Raw genomic sequence first — 22939 nt, 5'->3', positions numbered from 1 at the left:
CCTGGCCCCGCCCCCAGCAAGCACAACTCCCATTAGGCCTCGCGGTAGCGCCGGTGACGTAGTGGCGGTAACTCCGCAGTTACCATGGAGCCGTGTTGAGTTACGCTGAGGTGGAAGGACGCCTAGGCTGCCCGGGAAGCTGCTGCGGGTGAGTCGGGCGGGAAAACAGGAAACCCGCTCCAGGGGACTAGGACTCTACGGAGATTAAAGGGGCACGCAAAAAATACCTAAGAGCGCCACTTCCGAGGACTTGAAACCCCGTCTTCCTCTCCTGCACTACTTTTACAGTCAACAAGACACACATCGGGTCGGAGAAAGAACAGGGCAAGCGGCCGACGTGGGTTCGATCCCCGGCGCCCCGTATGGTCTTCCCCCAACCCGTCAGGAGTGATCCATAAATGCAGAGCCAGGGAAAAGCCCAGAGCACTGCCGGGTGTGGCCCCAAAACAAACAAAAAAGACATTGCGCGGCCAGAGCGACAGTACAGCAGATAGGGCACTTTCCTTGCTCGCGTTCGACCCGGGTTCGATCCCCGGACCCCATGTGGTCCCAGAGCCACCAGGAGTGATTCCTGAGCACCACTGTGTGTGACCCAAAAAATCAAAAAAATAAAAACTAACAAAAGACACTGCATTTATAGGGAATAGAAGGGCGCAGGTGGAAGGGCACTGAAACACAAACCCATAGAGATGGGGCGGAGTGTGGGGGGACAGGGAGTGCCTTAAATTCCTAATCCAGGGCCACAGAGATAGTACAGCAGGTAAGGCGCTTGCACGTGGCTGACCCTGTTATGATCTCCGACACCCCACATGGTGCCCTGAGCACGACTAGCAGTGATTTATTGCTGAGCATCACAGGGTGTGACCAAAAAAGAAATAAAAATCCTCTTCCATCATAAACGGGAAATACACACACACCCAATATGAATGTGTCAAAATCCCGGAAGATTCCTGGGAGTGTCAAATGTTCCCATCATGGCCTCAAACATGGAGTGAGTTTTTCATCTGATGAACCGAGACCCTCTTAAAGGCATAAGAGTAGCATTAGAGTAAATCACAGAACCTCAGTTCCAGAAATATAGGAAACTGCCCCTTTGGTCCAAGCTGGAAGACCCCAGGGTAGAGCCTTCTCACAGTCAGCAAGATCTTCCCATGCATGCATAGGAAGTGTCCTGCCAATCAGGCTCTTCCTCCTGTACTTCCTCTTTGTTCAGCTCTGCAGCTCAACAGTTGGTGCTTCAGTTCTTTGAAGATCCTCATACTAGGTCTAACACACTTTCACATCCAAACTTTCCTTTGAGCCTTCTGAGTCCGGAAAGGTGTCCCTGTTTCACAGATGGAAAATAGAACTGAAGAGAGTGAGTGACATGCCTCAGGGCACACACCCCAGGGGTGGCAGTCGGAAGAGACTGCAGGTCATCCAGCTGTGGCCAAGTCTCTAGCTTGAGCCTACAGCTTCTGTAGTGCAAGGTCTTGCTCCAAGGTCCAGGTTACGAACTGCCCAGGGAAAATGAGCCTATATGGTCTGCCTACACTGGAATCCTTACATGCCTCCCCAAATAAGTTTCAAATTCTTTGAATCTTAATTGGGAAAGGCGGAGGAAGATAGCTCAAGTGGTAGCACACGGCTAGCATGTATGAGGTCCTGAGTTTGAATCCTGGCCTGCACGGGCGTCATTTGAGAATGTCCCTTAACCCCCAAATAAAGGTGGGGGTTGGGGGGAATAAAGTCTGAAGACCTTGGGAACCAAGTAGATTTAGCTAAATAGGAAAGAGTCTGGTCACAGGGCATCTGACGCTGCTAATGGCCCTGGCTGGAGTGGCGTCTAGCTGGCTCTGAGCAGGCCTCTACTACCTTTAAAGTTTCTCCAGGCTTTGTCTAATCCCACTCCCCAGCTAACTATGTTCTCCTCTTAACATATTTTCATCTACTGCCTGTATGCAGACGTGCACAGGTGTTTTCCTCCAGCCCAACACTCCTCTCAACTTCAGATCTAGACCCAGTTGCCTCTTTGGTTTACTTCAGGGTATGTCAAACACAACTAAAACTCAGTATGGGGGCTGGAGCCATAGCACAGCGGGTAGGGCATTTGCCTTGCACGCGGCCGACCTGGGTTCGATTCCCAGCATCCCATATGGTCCCCTGAGCACCGCCAGGAGTAATTCCTGAGTGCAGAGCCAGGAGTAACCCCTGTGCATCACCAGGTGTGACCTAAAAAGCAAAAAAATATAAAATAAAAAAAATAAAACTCAGTATGTGTAGGGCTAAGTTAATAATCCAGGCTAAATACTCGAAGCCTGAGTCTCTTCCTGTGTACTCACCACTAATCCACTATTATGGAATGCCACTTGTGTTTTCCATCTACCATCTGCTCTCAGGTTTAATTCTTAGATATCTTTTCTCTAGTCCTAGCTACTATCACAACTTTCCTACCTCCCCCAACCCCGCTAGCCAGTTTGCATTTTGCAGCCAGAGAAATCTTTCAAACTTTAAATTTGAGGGTGTTTTGTTCACTTCCTCCACCTCCTCCCCTTTACAAATATGCCTTGTGGCTTCCTATTGGTTTGAGCCTAAAGCACTATCTCAGCTTGATTCATGTCCACCTCTGGTGTGGGGTTGTTCTGTTTTTACTTTCTTTTGTTGAAGGGAGTGTCACACTTGGCAGTGCTCAGGACTTACTCCTGGCTCTGCGCTTAGGAATCACTCCTGGAAAGCTCAGGGGACCATATGGGGTGCCAGGGATCAAACCCAGGTCAGTCACATGCAAGGCAAGCATCTTACCGCCTAGTCATTCACTCTGACCCCTTCCATCCACCTTTTTTTTTTTTTTTTTTTTTTGCTTTTTGGGTCACACCCAGCAATGCACAGGGGTCACTCCTGGCTCATGCACTCAGGAATCACCCCTGGCGGTGCTCAGGAGACCATATGGGATGCTGGGATTTGAACCCGGGTGGGCCTTGTGCAAGGCAAATGCCCTACCCGCTGTGCTATCACTCCAGCCCCGCTTCCATCCACCTTTGCAGCTTTTAGTTTTACCATTACAGACCCCTCACATGCTTCCCTCAAGTATTGTAAGGTCTTCAAAATTCCCAAGTAGTCCCTCATCATAGTTTTTCCCATGCTGTTCTTTTTGTTCCTCTTCCCCACTACTATATTTAAGTGGTATTTTTCCTTCTGATTTATTTATTTATTTTTACTAAACCACTATGAGATAGCCCATTACAAAGCTGTTCATGATTGGGTTTCAATCATACAGTGTTCCAATACCCATCCCTCCACCAGTGTACATTTCCCAGCACCGATGTCCCCAGGTTCTCTCCCACCCACCCTCAACTCCCCTCCCCCCAGCCTGCCTCTATGGCAGGCACCTTTCTCCTCCCTGTCTTCTCTCTCTTTTTGGGCATTGTGGTTTGCAGTACAGATACTGAAAGGTATCGTGTATATATCCGTTTACCTTTCAATACTCAGTTCTTTCCTTCTGATTTTTTCAATCTGTTTTTCTTTTTGTTTTTGTGTTGTTTGGGGGCCAATACCCATCTGTGCTTAAGGCTTACTCCTGTCCTTACACTCAGGGATCACTCCTGGCAGGTTCCAGGGACCAGATGGGGTGCCAGGGATTGAACCCAGATTGGCTGTATGAGCTGTACTATCACTCTGGCCCTTCACTCTCTTCTTTAGAAATGTCCTCCCTGACTGTTTAGAACAAGTTGAATCTCTCAGTTATAGCAATTCACTTGCCCTCCTTTATTCATTGTTGCAGTTCCTTTTGTTTGGGGGCCATATCCCATGATGCTTAATGGCTCTTCACTCAGAAATTACTCCTGGCGGTGCTCAGGGGACCATATGGAATGCCGGGGATAGAACCCAGGTTTGCTGAGTTGCGAGGCCAGCACTTCACCTGCTGTACTATTAAACAGCTATCACTTGCTACCACTGTGGGGGATACAACTAGAAGAAAACTACCTTCCAAAGAAGGTGGAGTTTATGGACACGCAGAAGCCAGATAATCCCAGAGTTACGAGTGCCACCAAAGTTGTAAGAATAAGATGTTATGGGAACCCAGAAGAGTAGATTCTACATCCAGATTTGGATGTAGGGTTTTCACCTCTTTTGAGGTGATGAGCTGATGTGCAAAGAATTAACAAGGCAAAAGGAGGATGAAGCTATTCAAGCAGAGAAAGATGTACAGGCAGACACCCAGAAGCAGGTGCAGGAAGTCTAGAAAGGTAGCACTCGCCTGTGCTATAGACTTGGAGGAGGGGATTAGGGGTGGAATGGAGGCCCAGGATGCAGATCTGCAGCAGAGCACTTGGTTTGCATGAAGCTCTGCATAAAAGAGATTGGTGGTGGGAAGGGGCCATAGTACAATAGGTAGGGTGTTTGCCTTGCACACGGCTGACCTGGCTTCGATCCCCAGCATCCCATATGGTCCCTGAGCCCACCAGGAATGATTCCTGAGCACAGAGTCATGAGTCATCCCTCATGACACAAATGGTTTGGGCATTATCCAAAAACAAACCAAAAAAATGGGGGCTGGCTTTTTGAAAACAATATGGACGATTCTCAAAAAGTTAGAAACTGAGCTCCCATTTGACCCAGCAGTACCACTCCTGGGAATACATCCCAGAGAGGCAAAAAGGTATAGTAGAGATGACATCTGCATTTCCATGTTCATTGCCGCTCTGTTCACAGTAGCCACAATATGGAAAAAACCAGAGTGCCCGAAAACAGATGATTGGCTAAAGAAACTCTGGTATATTTACACAATGGAATACTACGTAGCTATCAGAAAACATGAAGTCATGAAATTTGCATATAAGTGGATCAACATGGAAAGTATCATGCTGAGTGAAATGAGTCAGAAAGAAAGAGACAGACATAGAAAGATCGCACTCATATGTGGAATATAAAGTAGCTGAGAGATACAAGCTCACAATGTTGCGATTTCTGGCAGATATTTCTCTGGACTTAGTAAAATACTGAAATACAGAAATCCAAAACTGTGCGGCTGCTAGTGCGGCCTCCTGACCTCATATCTCTTCATTCTCAGCAATGGAAAACAAATTACCAAATGCTTTCTTTTCAGCAGGTCGACTTTAGGGGGGAGGAACTCCAAATCAGTGATAGTGAATTTTTTGTTGAAATATTGAATGTAATCAAAGTAAAGTGAAAGTAAATTGAAATTTACCAGTTACACATGCGGGGTGGGGGGCTGGGGAGGTGGGGGGAAGGGGGGAGATATACCGTGATTCTTGGTGGTGGAATATGTGCACTGGTGAAGGGATGGGTGTTTGAGCATTGTATAACTGAGACTTAAACCTGAAACTTTTGTAACTTTCCACAAGGTGATTAAATAAAATAATAAAATTTTAAAAAGGGGGGGGCTGGAGAGAAAGCTTGATTGGTGGACCAGCATAATAGCACAGTGGGTGGGGTGTTTGCCATGCATGCTGATGACCTGGGCTTAATCCCTGGCACCCAGTATGGTCCTCCAGATCTGCTAGGAGTAAGCCCTAAGCACTACTGGTATGACCCACCCCCACCCACCCACTCCCCTCACCAAAAATATATATATACATATGTACAATTTGGAAAAGAAAGGCTCCAGAACAAGGCAGGTATTCCTTGATTCCTGTCATTCATTCCCAGACCCATGCAGAAGACAGTGGAATCTGACTAGCTCCTGAGCACCAGGCAGAGTAACCACAGGAAACATAGGCTCTGAAGAAAGCAGCCTCATGGCTCAGTTCTTCAGGGAAACTGTGATATCTTGAGGATACCTTTCATTTATTCCTTCCTTCCTTTCTAGTGTCTGTTTGTGTGAGAGAGAGAGAAAGGGGGGGGGGGAGAGAGAGAGAGATATGCTAGGATTGAACCCAAGAACTCATGCTTACAAGGAATGTGCTCTACCGAGGAGCTGCACCCCAACCAGTTCCTTCCTTTCATTCATCCATCTGTCCTGCAAGCCTATATGAATACCCGTTCTTTGCTTGGCATACCGCAGGAAGAGAGAAATCTAATCTCTGTCTCGGTCCTCAAACTTAGAGGGAGAGAGTGGGAAACTATTAACTTGTTTCTTTTTTGGCTTTTTAGGTTACACCTGACAATGCTCAAGGGTTACTCCTGGCTCTACACTCAGGAATGTCTCCTGGCAGTGCTTAGGGGACCATATGGGATGTCGGAGATTAAACCTAGATTGGCCGTGTGCAAGGCAAATGCTCTACCCACTGTACTATTGCTGTGGCCCCAATTGTTAACTTTTTTGGTTTTGTTCTTTATTTGGGTTTGGAAGGTCAGACCTGGTGGTGCTCAGGGCTTACTGCTGCTCTGTGCTCAAGGATCACTCCTGGTGAGCTCAGGGGACCATATGGGATCTGGGGATTGAACTCTGGCTGGCTAGGTTCAAGGCAAGCACCCTACCTCTGTACTATCACTCTAGACCCCAAGAGAATAGGAAATTGTTTAAAACAAAATGAATACAGAAAATACAAATACTTCAACCAAGGGAGGACCTGCTGCAGGAATACAACTACTCTCTAGGGGTTGTCTCCATTTTACAGATGAAGAAACACAAAATTTTGTTCAAAGTTGAGTGGGTGGGAGAGAGAGCTCAGTAACTGGCGCACATGCCCCATATGCAGGAGCCCTGGGTTCAACCCCTGGCACGGCATCATCCCTTGAATACCTCCAGAAGTGGCTCAAAGCTGAAATTTTTTTTTTAAGTTTAGTGGGGACATATCAGCTATTTCTAAATAACAGGTCACCCAAAAACATTTCTATATAAAAGCCACTCAAAAAAACACTGGCTCTAAATAATAAGCATGTATTACTGCTTCCAGGTCTTTGAGATAGCCATATAACTGGTTAGCCATACTCTGGCTTGACACTTCCCATTTGCCTTCAGTCATCATTCATAAATTGGGTGACTGTCATAACCTTTGTCTTTTTTGAGGGGGAGAGAAGGTGTTGGGCCACACCCAGCAGTGCTCAGAGGCTTCTGGCTCTGCATCCTGGGGACCCTTCTGGCAGTGCCTGGGGAACCATATGCAGGGTTCGGGGTCGAACTGAAGCTGGCCAAGTGCAAGGCAAGTGCCTACTATTTCTCTGGCCAAACTGCCACAATCTTGACATGCCTAGACCAGTTTGTGACTAGGATGACCTTATTAATTACAATTTTGGACTCTTTCACATATCCCTCACCCCTTTACACATTTCTCAATTCCTCTGGCAGACTTGTCATGTTCTGTTGGCATTGGATGACAAATAGCAAGAAGGCAAGTCCTCCCTTTAAGCTTTAGCTTACTTCATGTTTATGCAAATCACATGACTGAATCCAGTATCAGAAGATTTGGAACTTCCAAGTGATACAGTAAAAGGGGATAGATACAGATGAGACCATGAATAAGGATCATGAGGGCATCTTTTTTTGGGTGGGGTCACACCCGGCAATGCACAGGGGTTACTCCTGGCTCATGCACTCAGGAATTATTCCTGGTGGTGCTCGGGAGACCATATGGGATGCAGGGAATCGAACCCAGGTCAGCCACATGCAAGGCAAACCCCCTACCCACTGTGCTATTGCTCCAGCCCCATGAGGGCATCATTTTAACATAGGACAGTGGTCAGTTTTGTATGGCAAAAAGGGTTTCAGGAGGCCAGAGCGATAGAACAGTTGGTAGAGCGTTTGCCTTGCATGCAGCCAACCCAGGTTTCATCCCCGCCATCCCATATGGCCCCCTAAACACCACCAGGGGTAACCCTGAGCATCACTGGGTGTGACTCAAAAAGGAAAAAAAAAGTTTCACTGAAGAGGCACAGTTAAACTGAGTATTGAAAGACAAGAGTATTCACTAAATAGCAGCTGTTACTTAAGAATGGGTGTAGATAGGTTTGCCACAATCAATGGAAACAGGCCTGTCCAACAGGCTGACTGCTCATGACAGGCTTTTATTATTTGTAGCTTAGCTTTGTTTCCTTCTGGTCAGGTCCAGGACAGCAGACATGCAACAGATGTTTGCAGAATCGAGTATTTTACTGGGAAAGAGGTGTGGACCGGAACAGCTGAACCCCAAGGCCACTAGTTAGACAACTTATCATCAACATGCTCCAAAACAGAAATCCTCATATTGAGCAGTTCCTCATTCTTTGCTCCCACAAACATTTTCAAGTGCCTTTTGTAAGTCAGGGTATATGTTAGATCACTGTATCACTGTATTACTGTCATCCCATTGCTTATTGATTTTCTCTAGCGGGCACCAGTAATGTCTCCATTGTGAGACTTGTTACTGTTTTTGGCATACCAAATACACCACAGGTAGCTTGCCAAGCTCTGCCATGCGGGCGGGATACTCTCGGTAGCTTGCAAGCCCTCTCTCTCTAACCTGGTTTCTACTTTTTCTCTTCCATATTTTCAGTCACATGTGGCTATTTTTTTTTTTTTGCTTTTTGGGTCACACTTGGCGATGCACAGGGGTTAGTCCTGGCTCTGCACTCAGGAATTACCCCTGGCCGTGCTCAGGGGACCATATGGGATGCTGGGATTTGAACCCGGGTTGGCCGCGTGCAAGGCAAACGCCCTACCTGCTGTGCTATCTCTCCAGCCCCTCACATGTGGCTATTAAGATACTTGACAGGTTATCCAAAGTAGGATGGGCTATAAAAATATTTTGGGGGAATTTTTGTGCCACACCCACCAGTGCTCAGAGTTTATTCCTGGCTCTGTGCTCTGGGACCACTCCTGGCATGCATCAGAGGTCCATATGGGGTACTGGGGATCAAACCTGGGTTGTGGCATATACGGCAAGTGCTTGATCCTCTGTACTCTCTCTCCTGCCCCTAAAAATACATTTTTTTTTTGCAGTGCTAAAAATCAAACTCAGGATCTTACATATGCAAGGCAAGTGTGCTATCTACCACTAAGGCACATTCCCAGCCCCCAGATTCTTTTCTGCTTTGTTTTTGGGCAACACCAAGTGGTATTGAGGGATTACTCTTCTCTGTGCTCAGGAATCACTCCACATAGTGATCAAAGGACCATATAGGATGCCAGGGATCGAACCTGGGTCAGTCATATGCAAAGCAAGTGCCCTTCCCTCTGTACCATCGCTCTAATCCCCTAGCCTCCAAGTTCTAAATTTGTGGCATCAGTTATCTATTAAATGATATTTTGAATATACTGAAATAGAATATATTATTAAGTTTAACTTTAGCTATTTTTTACTTTTCTTCTTTTTCTGATTTTTTTTTTTTTTTTGCTTTCTGGGTCACACCTAGCAATGCACAGGGGTCACTCCTGGCTCTTGCACTCAGGAATCACCCCTGGCGGTGCTCAGGGGACCATATGGGATGCTGGGGTTTGAACCCGGGTCGGCCTCGTGCAAGGCAAACTTCTTATAGTTACTAGAAAATTTTAAATTACATGTGTGGAAAAAATTAAAGATGTATCTTGCATTTGTGACTTTCATTATATTTCTGTTGAATAGCTCTGTTATACAGATCATCCAGTCTTTTGTTTTGGGGCCACAGCCTGCTGTGCCTAAGCATCAGTGGTGCTGGAGATCAAACTCGGGTCAACCGTACTATCTCTGACCCCAGAGCATCCAGTCTTACAAGGATGTTTTTGTAAACACAAAACCTTTTGGAAAGCAGGTAAAGTACAAATGCAAAGAAAATGATAGCAGTGGGTAGACTAAGAAAAGGGTGATTGACTGGATAGATAGGAAAAGTCTGTTTGTCTTTTGTTTGGCTGTGTCCCATACAAAACTCCTTGGGAAAGTGTCTTTTCTGCTTTCTTCTTCCTGGCAAGTATATTCTAACAACTGCTTCCAAGTAATTAGACAAAATGATCAGCCTTTCTTCAGCCAATGAGTCAATTCATACCACATTGTAAATGACTGATATTTTAAATGACTGATCGATACTCTCTGAGGGTATTTCCATTTTAACAGGAAACAATTCCTGAGCTCAAATGAATGAATCTCTAATGGTGGAATTTCAGGCATCAATGGCAGGTGAGTGGATGTAAACAGACTAGATTTTGTTTGGTTTTGTCCTGAGCCCATACCCCATAGTGCTCAGGGCTTAGTCCTGCTTTGCACTCAGGGATCACTCCTGGCAGCGCTCAGGAAACCATATGGGGTACCAGGGATTCAACCCAGGTCCACCGCATACAAGGCAAGCACCCTACCTACCATCCTATAACTCTAGGTTGTTGTTTTTTTTTTAAATGTAGGAGCACTACTATTCAGCCATTGATTAAGCTGATTGAATTGGGCATGAACTCCACATTATTTTTTTTAATTTTTTAATTATATAAGTTTAAATTCTAGTTTTATGTGTTTGTGATCAGATATATTTGACTAACTTAGGATGGGGCTGAAATATCTTTTTTTTTTAATTTCCTTTTTTTTGTGGGGGAGGAGAGTCACACCTGGCAATGCTCAGGGTTACTCCTGGCTCAGCACTCAGGAATTACTCCTAGCATTGCTCAGGGGACCATATGGGATACCAGGGATCAAATCTGGGTCAGCTGTGTGCAAGGCAAACACCCTACCTGCTGTACTATAGCACCAGCCCCAGAAAATAGGATTTTTTGATGGAAAGATAAGGGATTGATAAACAAGGTCTCAAATCCTCAGCTAAATCAGATTGCAAAGGGCTGTCAGGCACCAGAGCCAGTGCAGGCAGGCCCAAAGGGGTTTGTTAAGCAACAGAAAAGCCCAGTTGATGTCACCAGTGGTTAGCAAGGCAGCATCCATGGTAACTTCTGTGGAGTAGTAGAAAGGCCTCTGAGTAGAATCCAAGCAACATAGCCACTGCCCCACAACTGACTCACTGGCTTAAGTGTGAGCAAGTACTTTCCTCCTGGGGTCTGCGTGTCTGGAAAGTAGAAACTAGAAATTAGAACATGAGATCTGGGGGATATAGAAGTAACTAAGGAGAAAGAGCCCTACAGATGCCAGGAACTGTGCTTAGAGCCATAAAATAGAAAGCAGCCCGGCCCACCTGGAGGAGTGGAAAGCCAGGTGGGGGGCTTCAAGGGAACACAAGGGCTGATACTTGCTGTCCTCGGAACCCCAGCTTTTCTCTGTCCTCTCAGGCTGAACCTGGACTCCCAGGGCCAATGCTTACACCTGACCAATGATGGCCTGAACTATGAGCAAACAGGACTCGGTGAACACGTCGGTGCAGGAGCCCCCTCTTGACTACTCCTTCCGAAGCATCCACGTCATCCAAGGTCAGCCCCCAGCACAGTGCTCGACTCATCACCACGGCAACCTAAGTGTGGTGAAACCAGGCTTCTGCTTAAAAGCCTAAGGAGATTCTTAGAATCTCTGTATGCTTGCAGATTTTTTTTCCTTTGTTGTCTTTTTGGGGATTGGAGGAGTCAGAGGCAGGGGTAGCAGGTAGAATTAGACGGATTTGGGTTTGGGTGTGGGGGTTATTTACTTGGGGGGTTGGGTTTTGGGTCAGACCCAGTGGCGCTTCTCCTGGCTCTGTGCTCATGGATCACTCCTGGCAGGAAGGCTCAGGGGATCATATGGAGTGCCAGGGATCAAATCTAAGTTGGTTGCGTGCAAGACAAGTGCCCTACCCACAATAATTCACTCCAACCCCGAAAAGGGTTTTTTTTGTTGTTGTTTTTTTGGTTTTTTGTTTTTTGTTTTTTCAAAAGGAGCAGCAAACCTAAAAGGAACCAGGTGACTCTCAGGAATTAATCATCTTCAGGAAATCAGGTGGAAGAGTGAGAAGCCTTGGGTCCAGAGAGACAGTACAAGGGGTTAAGGCACTTACCTTGTTTCAAATCCCCAGCACATATGGTCCTCTCAGCACTGCCAGGGGTCACTCCTGAGCACGGAAGCCAGGAATAGCCCCTGAGCACTGCCAGGTATGGCCCAACCCCTTCTAAAATAGAAGAGAAAATTGAGAAGCCTGCGAGTCAGAGCTGTGGTTCGATGAGTGGCAGTGTGGGCCTTGCATGTATGAGGCCCTGGGCTTGATCTTTTGTACCACAAGGAAAAGAAATTTAGGACGCCAGTTAGTCAGCCAGATTTTGTCCTTTTTTTTTCCCCCCAAAGACAAAACTGGCGTTGCAGAGTTACAGCCAATAGACAAAACCCTCTCTCTTCTGATCACTGGGAGAGCATGTGAGGTTTTGTGTAATGGCATGCTTCCAGTTTAAATATTGATAAATTGTATATCCATTCCATTCATATCCAAGGTTGTTCCATCACCGCCCACACTCGCTGCAGGTTCCAGCACTGCCCACACATTCCCATTTTATCACTGCTGGTCTTCATCAGTGGCAGCTAGCATTCCTGAAGAGGGGACAGCACAGAAGAAGACTCAGCCGACTCAGACCCGCCAGGGATTTGCTTCTTCCCATGGAGGTTCTGCTGCCCCCTGGCTTTTGTTCTCTTTTCCCTCATGAGCACATCAGTGCATCTGTCCTCATAGGCTGGCATTCCTCTGCCCTAGATCCATTGTCTGACAACTGGTCTCTCCGGCCATTGGTGGCCATCTTTAGTTCAAAGAGAAAAATCCATGTCCAGGGGAACTAGGCTTGGCTTGGGCGTGGGCTGTTATTTGGTTGGCATCAGCTACAGTGATGACTCTCATTGGCACACATCCTACCTTTCATCAACTATAGTATACACAGTATCACTTCTGATCGGTAAAGTCTGTGTTTCACAAGAGTTTTAATTGAGATAATGGCTATGTGCAAGATAGCTGAGGTGACAGAGGAGGGAATTATGGTTCTTACCTATCCCGGAATGTTTAGCTCTTGACGTGAAGATGTAGCTTTGTCATCTGTGGTGTCCTCAGCATGAGACAAAAGCTACTACAGCCAAGGATGAGTCCATACCACAAAACAAAACAATCTACAGATGCCCCATCCTTGATCCAGTAGGTATTTACTGGGCATCTGTGACTAAGCATACACACACACACACACACACACACGCGCGCGCGCGCGCGCGTGTACATAGTATGTGCTCTCCTGAGTGTTATGGAGAACGGGAGAAATATCCAAGGTCCAAAAGACCAATATCCTCAGACTCACCCAGAACTTATTGAACTTACTTTAAATTGAGGTTAGTGGACAGGATATAGTACATTCTTGGTTAATATCTGGATGAAGGATTCTGAAGTGATAGTGACTTTGAAAGGCATCTGATTTATCTCCTGCCCGCAAGTCCTCAAACTTCTGTCCATAACCCTAGAGTGTACCTGGGGAGTCCCTAGATACACATCTACCACCCACTTCCATTATGAGGTAATAAATTCTAGGGGGGGCGGGGGCACACCCAGCAATGCTCAGGGCTTACTCCTGGTTCTGCACTCGGGGATCACTCCTGGTGGGCTCGGGGAACTGTATGGGTTGCTGGAGATCAAATTCAGGTCAGCCATATACAAAACAAGCGCCCTACCCACTTTACTATCCCTCCAGCCCCAAAGAAGTTCCTAACATCAAACTAACACCTGCCCTCTGTGGATAATAACAGACAAAAAAAAAAAAAAAAAAAACAACTTTCTTGGAAGCCCTTCAGGTATGAACACAGTCCTCTGTAGACTCCCAGTTCTCTGGCTCTTGATATTTATGGTTCAGTTTCCAGACCTAGCTTGGCCTACTCTGAGCAAGGCAGTTTGGCAGATGCTCGAACAATACAGTGTTCGGGAGAATCTGTAGCAAAAAGTATAGCTGTCTGGGGGCTGGAGCGATAGCACAGAGGATAGGGCGTTTGCTTTGCACTCGGCCAACCCGGGTTCGATTCCCAGCATCCCATATGGTCCCGTGGGCACTGCCAGGAGTAATTCCTGAGTGCAGAGCCAGGAGTGACCCCTGTGCATTGCTGGGTGTGACCCAAAAAGCAAAAAAAAAAAAAAAAAAAGAGTATAGCTGTCTGTATTCTTTCTACTCCTAACGCTGTACTCTGTATCCCAGGTACAAGCATTACCCCATGTACCTCATGCTCAAGCTTGGGCAATGGCACCCCACTGGTGGCTTCCAGAGCATGGGATCAATGAATGTTTGGTGGCATTCCCCATACTCCTTCTCAACAGACTGGCCCGACTGATCCATATACGGACTGTTTTGACCTCAATTTTTTTTTTTTTGGTGGGGGTACAGACTTGGGGGTGAGTTCCACACCCGGCAGTGCTCAGGGCTGACTCCTCGCTCTGTATAATCACTCCTGGGGCTGGAGCGATAGCACAGCGGGTAGGGCGTTTGCCTTGCACGCGACTGACCTGGGTTCAATCCCCGGCATCCCATATGGTCCCCCAAGCACCGCCGGGAATCATTCCTGAGTGCAGAACTCAAAGTAATCTCTGAGTATCTCTGGGTGTGACCCAAAAAGCGGAAAAAAAAATCACTCCTGGCAGACTTGGGGGGGGCCATATGGGATGCTGGGGATTGAACCTGAGTTGGCCATGTGCAGAGCAAAGGCTTTTCCCACTGTACAGTTGTTCCGTCCCCATATATTTTGACTTTGTCTTTGCCATTTCACTTCAGGATTTAGACCAGGGCAGGATTAAGAGTTCATTGGTGGACTTTGCATCTCTATTTTTGTGCTCTTCCCTACGCCTCGGCCCTGGGCTGCAGGGCCTGCTTCTCCCGACTAAGACAGAGAGCCACCTGGTGGATCCTGTGTGACCTGCAGCTGAGGAGGAGAGGGAAGGTCAGCTTAGCAAGTGTTACCAATGCCTCCCTTGGAGGCAGCCTGAGACTGGTAACCAAAAGATTCAGGGGTTTTTTGTTTGTTTGTTTGTTTGTTTTTTGCTTTTTTGGTCACACCTGGTGATAGGACAGGGATTACTTCTGACTGTACACTCAGGAACTACCCCTGGCGGTGCCCAGGGGACCATATGGGATGCTGGAATTTGAACCCGGGTTGGCTGCATGCAAGGCAAACACCCTACCCACTGTGCTATCGCTCCAGCCCCAAAAGATTCAGGGATTGAGGCAGTGGAGAGGGGAGAGAGCTCAAAAGGACTAGAGTACATTACTCTGTTTTTGTCTGGGGGCCACACTCGCCAGAGCTTGGCTACTCCAGGCTCAGTCCTGGGAGGGCGTTCCTGGGGGTGCTCAGGGAACCATGCAGTGCACGGTCCCTGCAGAGTCTGGGGGATTAACCTTGAGCATGCGTTTAGGCCTTGGAGCTAGAACTGCAGAGCGTGCTTTGCTCTCTGGATACCCTATTTGAGGGTCCCAGCACCCTGCACCGCATAGTGCCCCCAGCACTTCAACTAACAGCCCCCAAGTCACTGTAAGGTGTGACCCCAAAACAAAACAAAGTGATGGGGCAATTGGGGGAAAAAATAGTCATCTCTGCCAGACCTCTTTTAGTTTCTGTCATTGGCATCAGTGGGGCCCATCTTCCCTACACCTCATTGTTTAAAAAGAAGAGGTGTGTATGTGTGAGGGGGTGCTGGGGGCATGAGTTCAGATAGATTCCAGAGTTATTCTATTATTATTATTATATATTATATAGTTACTCTGTTATTCGGTCATCTTATTCCTTATTCCGTCTTCATGGTCAGACCTTCTGAGAGGACTGTTTATGCTGCCCACTTATATTTCCTTACTTTCTCTTCATTCCTGAAGAATAGAAATTACAATCTAGTTGCTTCACCATAAAAGTTCATTGAAACAGTTTGCCAAGGTGACTAGAGACTAGAATCCTCTTTTTTATTCTAGGCCTTATTCTAAGTCCTAGAGACTTAGGAGTTGCCAAAATTCTTTTTTTTTTTTCTTTTCTCTGTTGTACATTTGTGTTTATTTTCTCTGACTCTGGAGCATTTTGTTACTTGGTGGGTTTTTGGTTTTATTTTGTTCTGGGGTCACAATCATGGTGCTTGGGGATCACTCCTAGAGATAATCAGGACAGTGTGGGGTGTCAGGGACCAAACCCAGGTTGTCCACATCCAAGTTAAGTGCCCTACCCACTGTACTGTCTATCCAGCCCCCAAAGGTAGTTTTTTGTTTTTTGTTTTATTTTGCTTTTTGGGCCACACCCTGCGATGCACAGGGGTTACGCTCAGGGGACCATTGGGATGATGGGAATTGAACACGGGTCGGCCGTGTGCAAGGCAAATGCCCTTACCCACTGTGCTATCGCTCCAGCCCCCAAAGTTACTTATCTTTTTTGAAATTCAACTCCTATAAAAGGTGGACTTCCTAATCATCTCCTTTTGTTTTGGTTTTGGTTTTTGAGTCACACAGCAGGGTGTTAAGGCTTACTCCTGGCTTTTTGCTCAGGAGTCACTCCTGGCTGAGCTCAACGACTATCTGGGGGGCTGGAAAAGTTGTATGGCAGGTTAGGGCATTTGCCTTACATGCAGCCAACGCGGGTTTGATCCACAGCTTCGCATATGGTCCGCCAAGCCCTTCAGGAGTGATCCCTGAGCAAAGAGCGAGGAGTAAGCCCTGAGCACCACTGGGTGTGACCCAAAAAACAAAACAAAAAAACAGATCACCTGGGGTGCCAGAAATTGAATCCAGGCTGGCCATATGGAAGGAAAGCACCCTACATGCTGTACTATCTCTGGCCGCATCCCGGAGCATTTTTAAAACTATCCTCTCTTGGTCTTCCCTGTTCTTCCCCGGTTATTAACTTCGTTAATGCACCCCCTTTCTCCTTGTCCCTCCTCTTTATCCTGATTCTCCTTGAGGTATCTCATCTACTTTTGAAACTTGTGTGTTCTCTATATTAATGATTTTTTTTTCTTTTTGGGTCACACCCAGTGATGCACAGTGGTTACTCCTGGCTCTGCACTCAGAAATTACTCCTGGCGGTGCTCGAGGGACCATGTGGGATGCTGGGATTCGAACCCAGGTTGGCCGCGTGCAAGGCAAACGCCCTACCCGCTATGCTATCGCTCCAGCCCCCTATATTAATGATTTTGTCTCAACTTCAGACCTTCGTAGCTGCTGCCAGTTTGGTTTCTCTGTAGGAAGCACTGTCTGTAGCATTGTCCTCCCATTGCTCATCAATTTGCTCAAGCAGGTACCAGTAACGTCTCCATTAAGACCTGTTATTGTTCTTGGCATATCGAATACGCCACGGGGAGCTTGCCAGGCTCTGCCATGCGGGCAGGATATTCTTTGTAACTTGCCAGACTCTCCGAGAGGGACGGAGGAATCGAACCCAGGTCGGCCACACGCAAGGCAAACACCCTGCCCGCTGTGCGATCGCTCCAGTCCCTCTCTGTAGGTACCTCAAATAATACTTCAAGCCCTCAACTCATTGACTCCCAATCCTGTTTCTCCTTTTCTAATCCCATTATCAGCTCAGAAAACTGGCATCCACCTAGCCATCTGAACAAGCTGGGCAACACCCTTATGTATTATTCTCCCTTTACTTTCAGTCAGCTATTAAGTCAGACTGATTGCATGTCCCTCTTGTTTGGGTGGGAAGAGCCCATCTCTCCATCCTACCCACTTCCTACAGTCTCTGTTCCACACTAAAATGGAGTGATGTTTCTGAGATCGAAATCCTCTTTTTTATTCTAGGCCTTACAACAGCTTCTCATCACCTATGTAATTTGGTTCCCAATTCTCAGTGTGGCATCGAGTAGCTGTTTCCTGCCTCCTTGCACAGCACACAGATATACCTAGCTGTTCCATACCACCTTGCCTTTGCTCACACCTTTCCTCCCTTACCCTCCTTTGCCTAGTTTTCATCTCCCAATCCAGAGATCCAACTTAGGCTTCACCTCCCCTGGGAAGCTTCCCTGAGCTCCCTGATGGGGTGAGGAGCCCCTGCTTCCTTGACTTTTTTCTTGGGGGGAGTGCCACACCTGGCAATGCTCAGGGGTTACTCCTGGCTCAACTCAAGAATCACTCCTGGTGGGCTTAGGACATCATATAGGATGCCAGGGACTGAACCCGTGTTAGCCACATGCAAGCCAAGCACCCTGCCTGCTGGACTATCTCTCAGCCGCATGCTCCCTTGACTTTCATTGGCACTCATAGGGCCTTGGCCACCGGGTCCTGTTTCTAAGAGGAATACAGCACTTGACAAGTACATTGCCAGTTTCCATCTCACCTAGGTGAGCTCCTCCAAAACACCAACATCTGATACAGAGCTTGACACAGTCATTTTGTTCACCACTGTGTGGCCAGTATCTGGTCGCTCAACATGAATGGGAGAGCAAACGTCAAAGTGGGTTTACCAAAATGAATTCTTTTCATTCCCTCCCCACTTTCCCTTTCATCGTTGGGTTTTTGTTTTGGGTGGGTTGGGTGGGGAGGGTGCACACCCAGCAGTGTTCAGGGGCTGCTCCTAGCAGTTCCTGAGGTACTATGCAGTGCGAAAGGTCTAAGGCTGACCTCCAGCCCGTGGAGCTATTCCTATAGCCCATTATGTTGTTGCAACAAACATGAGTGCATACAGGCCTGGCTCGTGTCTCCAGGGCTCACAACTCAGATTGTGGTGCTCTCACAGTGCTTGCAGCTTTGGTCTCCTTTAGTTGTGCTCGCTCACATACTTGCCTGTGTTCCTCAACATAGTTGTGCTGTTCACACATTTACCAGAGGCCACACTTCCTGGCCATGGTCCTCACACATCCTTATTTGAGTTGATGTATTTGCCAGAGGTTGCACCCCTTCTGTATTGGCCACAGCCACATGACTGTGATACAGCTGGAAACTGCTTGCGGCATTGGGGAACAGACTGCAGAGCTGTCAGGATGACACACAGCACATGTGGGGCATCAGGGATTTGAACTTGTGACCATAAACCTGTAAGGCACATGCTCTAAGCCCTTGTGCAGTTCTTCCAAGTCCAAAGTAAATCCCATAGGTTTTACTAGTGGTAACTCTTGATTTTGTGCCATCAGCTTACTAGAGTCAACAACTCTGGCACTTAGTGTTCTCATCTGTAAAAATGCTTTCGCTCTCCCAACTTCCCCCCTTACATACACACAGCAGTGACACAAATACAAGACATGAGGGACTGGAGCGATAGCACAGCAGGTAGGGCGTTTGCCTTGCATGTGGCTGATCTGGGTTTGGTTCCAGCATCCCATATGGTCCCCCGAGCACCGCTAGGAGTAATTTCTGAGTGCAAAGCTAGGAGTAACCCCTGTGCATCGCCGGGTGTGACCCAGAAAAAAAAAAAAAATAGGAGAGGATCACAGACAGGTTTGGCATGGAAAGTTTTGTTGTTTTTTTTTTTTTTGCTTTTTGAGGTCACACCCGGCAATGCTCAGGGGTTACTCCTGTCTCTGTACTCAGGAATTACTCCTGGTGGTGCACAGGGGACCATATGGGATGTTGGGAATTGAACCTGGGTTGGCTGCATGCAAGGCAAACGCCCTACCCACTGTGCTATCGCTCCAGCCCTGGCATGGCAAATTTCTGGTCCTTAGTCCAGGCTTACTGATTGCCCAGAGCTGAGCAGACAGCAGTTAGTTGCTCTGGCTGTGGCCCTGCTGGCACCTCCAGCTCCAGCACAAGCTCACATATTCCAGTGCTGTCACCTCATCCCTCTGAGGTAGGAAGGTAAAGATAATATACCCATCACTTTTGTTGTTTGGGGACCATACCCAGTGGTGTTTGGGGGGACCATGCTGTGCTGAGGATTGAACCAGGGCTGGCTGCATACAAAGCACATGACTCCACCCTCTGTACTCTCTCCTGTCCTATCCAAGTTTAATTTTGTCCCCACAGATATGATAAGCGAGGAGCCAAGGGCAGGGCTACGACCACTGAAGCACTCCAAGTCGGGGAAGTCACTGACCCAGGCCCTGTGGCTGAAAAACAATGTCCTCAATGACCTGAAAGACTTCAGTCAGGTGGTTTCGCAGGTGATAGAGCATCCCGAGAACCTGGCCTGGATCGACCTGTCCTTCAATGACCTAACCTCCATTGACCCAGTGAGTCCAGTGCCTGAGGCCCCCCGCCCACTCCCCAGCCTCCGTCCCACCCCATTGGGTTGCCCAGGAGTCATAAGGCAGCATGGGGCAGAGTGGAGCCACATAGGCACTGGGCTCGCATGGATGAGTGTTCAGATCCTAGACTTGCTCTGACAATTTGTAACCTCTTAAAATCTCATCATGGGCTGGAAAGGATAGGGCGCTTACCTTGCAAGAAATTGACCTGTTTGATTCCCTGGCACCCCATATGGTCCCCGAGCACAAAGCCAGGAATAAAGCCTGAGCACTTCCAGGTGTGGCCCCAAAACCACACACAAAAAAAGATGGTTATGTGCTGCATAAATGTTGTAAGATGTTGGGGGGGGGGTGTCACCTGGAGCTATAGTATAGTGGTAGGGCATGTTTGCCTTGCATGCAGCTGACCGGGGTTCAATTCCCCAGCATCCCCTATGGTCCCCGAGCACCGCCAGGAGTAATCCCTGAGTGCAGAGCCAGGAGTAACCCCTCAGCATTGCCGGGTATGACCCAAAAACAGTCATAAATAAATAAATAAAAGATGTTTCATGAGGGTTTGTTTTGTGAGACAATGTTAAGGCTGGAGCAGCACGTACTTGCCAGCTGGGAGCATGGAGCAGGAGCCCCCAATGCTCCCCACTCCAAAATAAATGAGACTATGACACCTAGAGCACACACAGAACAGGCTGAAATAAAATCCCAGCTCTACTGGCACCTAGTGTGCCCAAAGGGCTGCAGAGCATTTGGTGCAGGGGGGAGGTCCAGCTCTGACCCCCAACACTACAAGGTCCTCTGAGCGCCAAGCTGAGAGTAGCCCCTGAAGGCCTCCTGGCATGGAGCCCACCACTCTGCCTCCTCCAAAAGAAGAGTCTAACTGGCCCTTCTTGTCCGAGATCCACTTTAGAGGGTTAAAGAGCATTGTCACTTCTGAGTACAGAGACCTCAATTTACCTATGGGGTGGGGGGGGGAGATACGGGTTTGGGCCATACCCAGCAGTTCTCAAGGGTTACATCTGGCTCTGCACTCAGGAATCACTTCTGGCAGCGCTTGGGGGAACCTGTGGGGTGCAGGGGACTGAACCCAGGTCAGACATGTGCAAGGCAAGCGTCCTACCTGCCCATGGTGCTCTCTCCAGCACCATCAATTTATTTTAAAAGCAGCTCGTGGGGCCGGAGCGATAGCACAGCGGGTAGGGCGTTTGCCTTGCACGCGGCTGACCCGGGTTCGATCCCCGGCATCCCATATGGTCCCCCAAGCACTGCCAGGAGTAATTCCTGAGTGCAAAGCCAGGAGTAACCCCTGAGCATCGCTGGGTGTGACCCAAAAAGCAAAAAAGAAAAAAAAAAAAAAAAAAGCAGCTCGTGAACCTAGTGTGGGCACTCTCCTCTATCCTTGTCCCTGCTGGGACAGAATCTTGCATCACCAGAGCTGGGTCTCAGTGAAGGGGTGAGTAGGCTCAGGAGGCAGGACCCGCCCCACACTTCCTGCCCTTCAGATCAGTGGCATCCAGCCTGGCTGGCAGGGGTGGAGGGCAAGCTCTTCCCCAGACTCCTCTCCTCTGTCCTGGGCTTAGACCTAGCAGTACCCTGTCCGGCCTGGCTTTGTTTCCATTCCCAACAGATTCTGACAACTTTCTTCAACCTGAGCGTCCTCTATCTCCATGGCAACAGCATCCACCGCCTGGGAGAAGTGAATAAACTTGCTGTCCTCCCTCGGCTACGGAGCCTAACGCTCCATGGGAACCCCATTGAGGAAGAGAAGGGCTACAGGTAAGCAGATACCCTTGGGCTGGTGCAGCTGGGCTCTCCCCAGAGAATGGAAGAGCAACAAGTCAAGCGTGGGCCTGCATCTGCTCAGAATAGAGGGCCTTGATGCATTCCCTCTAGACGCATTCCCTGCTACTGGTCAGGTTAAACTCAGGGGTTCCCCAAAAACTTCCCAAGGGCCTCTTGCATTCAGAGAATAGTTATAGCAGCAACTGTTGAGGGGAGGAGTTCCTCCCCTCTAGGGGGGCCTAGCCCCCAGCCCGGGTCTTCCCCCACAGGCAATATGTACTATGCACCCTGCCCCGAATCACCACGTTCGACTTCAGCGGGGTCACCAAAGCCGACCGTGTCACTGCTGAAGTGTGGAAGAGCATGAACATCAAGCCCAAGAAGGTCCGAGTCAAACAAAATCCGCTCTGAGGTGACCATGACCCCAGCAGTGCTCAAGGCCTGAGTGTGGTTGGATAATAAAGATTTTGAACTGTTCTGCATAATGTCACTTGTGTCATGTAAACATGTCTTCTGCCATGGCTCTGGTGTTTCTTGAAGCAGGAGGCAGTGGTGAGAAAGGCAACAGAGCACTGGCCTGAATTCAAAATAGGCCTGGGTTATCTGCACGGCCTGAGAAACAAATCCCACCTCTCTGGTCTCTTCCTGAGACCTTAGCTCAGAGAGCCCAGGGTCAGCAAGTGATTCCCAAAGCCACAAGCATCAGGGTTCCGTGGTCATGCCTCCAGGCCTTCCATGTCAGAAGGCCAAGGACCCGGGTTTTCACCTCTGAAGCCCTCTGGCATGAGATCAGAGGAGCTCCACTCTCCGAATTCTGCGAAAGACTTCACTGGCTGGGAATAATCCTCTGCTTGAAAACTTTCACTTGTTGACTTTTTATTTGTTGTTCCTCGTTTGGTCTGAATCCCTCCCACCTGCACCCCTGGCTTATTGTTAATTCCACTGAGCTTGAAGCAGGGCCCGGCAAAAGGGCAGCTGTCTCCCCCGGCTGGTTCAGTTTGAGCAGCGGTCACTGGAGAACAGACAAGCACATTCCTTGGTGGCAGTGGGGTAAGTGTGTGTCGCCAGGTATTGAAATGCGGGACTCAACAAGCAGTGTTACACCAGTGAGCCACATCCCTGGCCCCAGACCAGTTTAATCATCTGATCAGCTAAGACCCTTATCTCCTGAATTCCTCTTAATGGTCCTAAAAGAAACCCCACCCAACAATCCACTCGATGCTCACAGACTAGAGTCACTGAGGTGAGTGGAATGTGGTGGGCAGGA

At 48.1% G+C, this 22939-nt stretch overlaps 1 protein-coding gene across 3 annotated transcripts; it reads left to right on the top strand.

The window, feature by feature from the left end:
* The first annotated feature begins 66 nt into the window (after positions 1 to 66).
* LRRC51 (leucine rich repeat containing 51) lies at positions 67 to 22820 on the top strand. Of its 3 annotated transcripts, none has more exons than XM_055142687.1 (6): positions 67 to 148; positions 9948 to 10010; positions 11099 to 11236; positions 19676 to 19881; positions 21518 to 21666; positions 21942 to 22820. In XM_055142687.1, exons 3-6 carry the CDS (start codon positions 11155 to 11157, stop codon positions 22081 to 22083), a joined length of 579 nt encoding a protein of 192 aa, XP_054998662.1. In that variant the 5' UTR covers positions 67 to 148; positions 9948 to 10010; positions 11099 to 11154; the 3' UTR covers positions 22084 to 22820. The 3 variants fall into 3 exon arrangements, with proteins under 3 accessions (XP_054998662.1, XP_054998663.1, XP_054998664.1); XM_055142688.1 differs by having other exon boundaries at positions 21916 to 22820; XM_055142689.1 differs by lacking the exons at positions 9948 to 10010; positions 11099 to 11236 and having other exon boundaries at positions 90 to 148.
* Positions 22821 to 22939: the final 119 nt, after the last annotated feature.

The sequence above is a fragment of the Sorex araneus genome, chromosome 6 (genome assembly GCF_027595985.1).
Source record: "Sorex araneus isolate mSorAra2 chromosome 6, mSorAra2.pri, whole genome shotgun sequence".
Lineage (NCBI taxonomy): Eukaryota > Metazoa > Chordata > Mammalia > Eulipotyphla > Soricidae > Sorex > Sorex araneus.
This window is presented reverse-complemented; position numbering and strand designations above follow the sequence as displayed.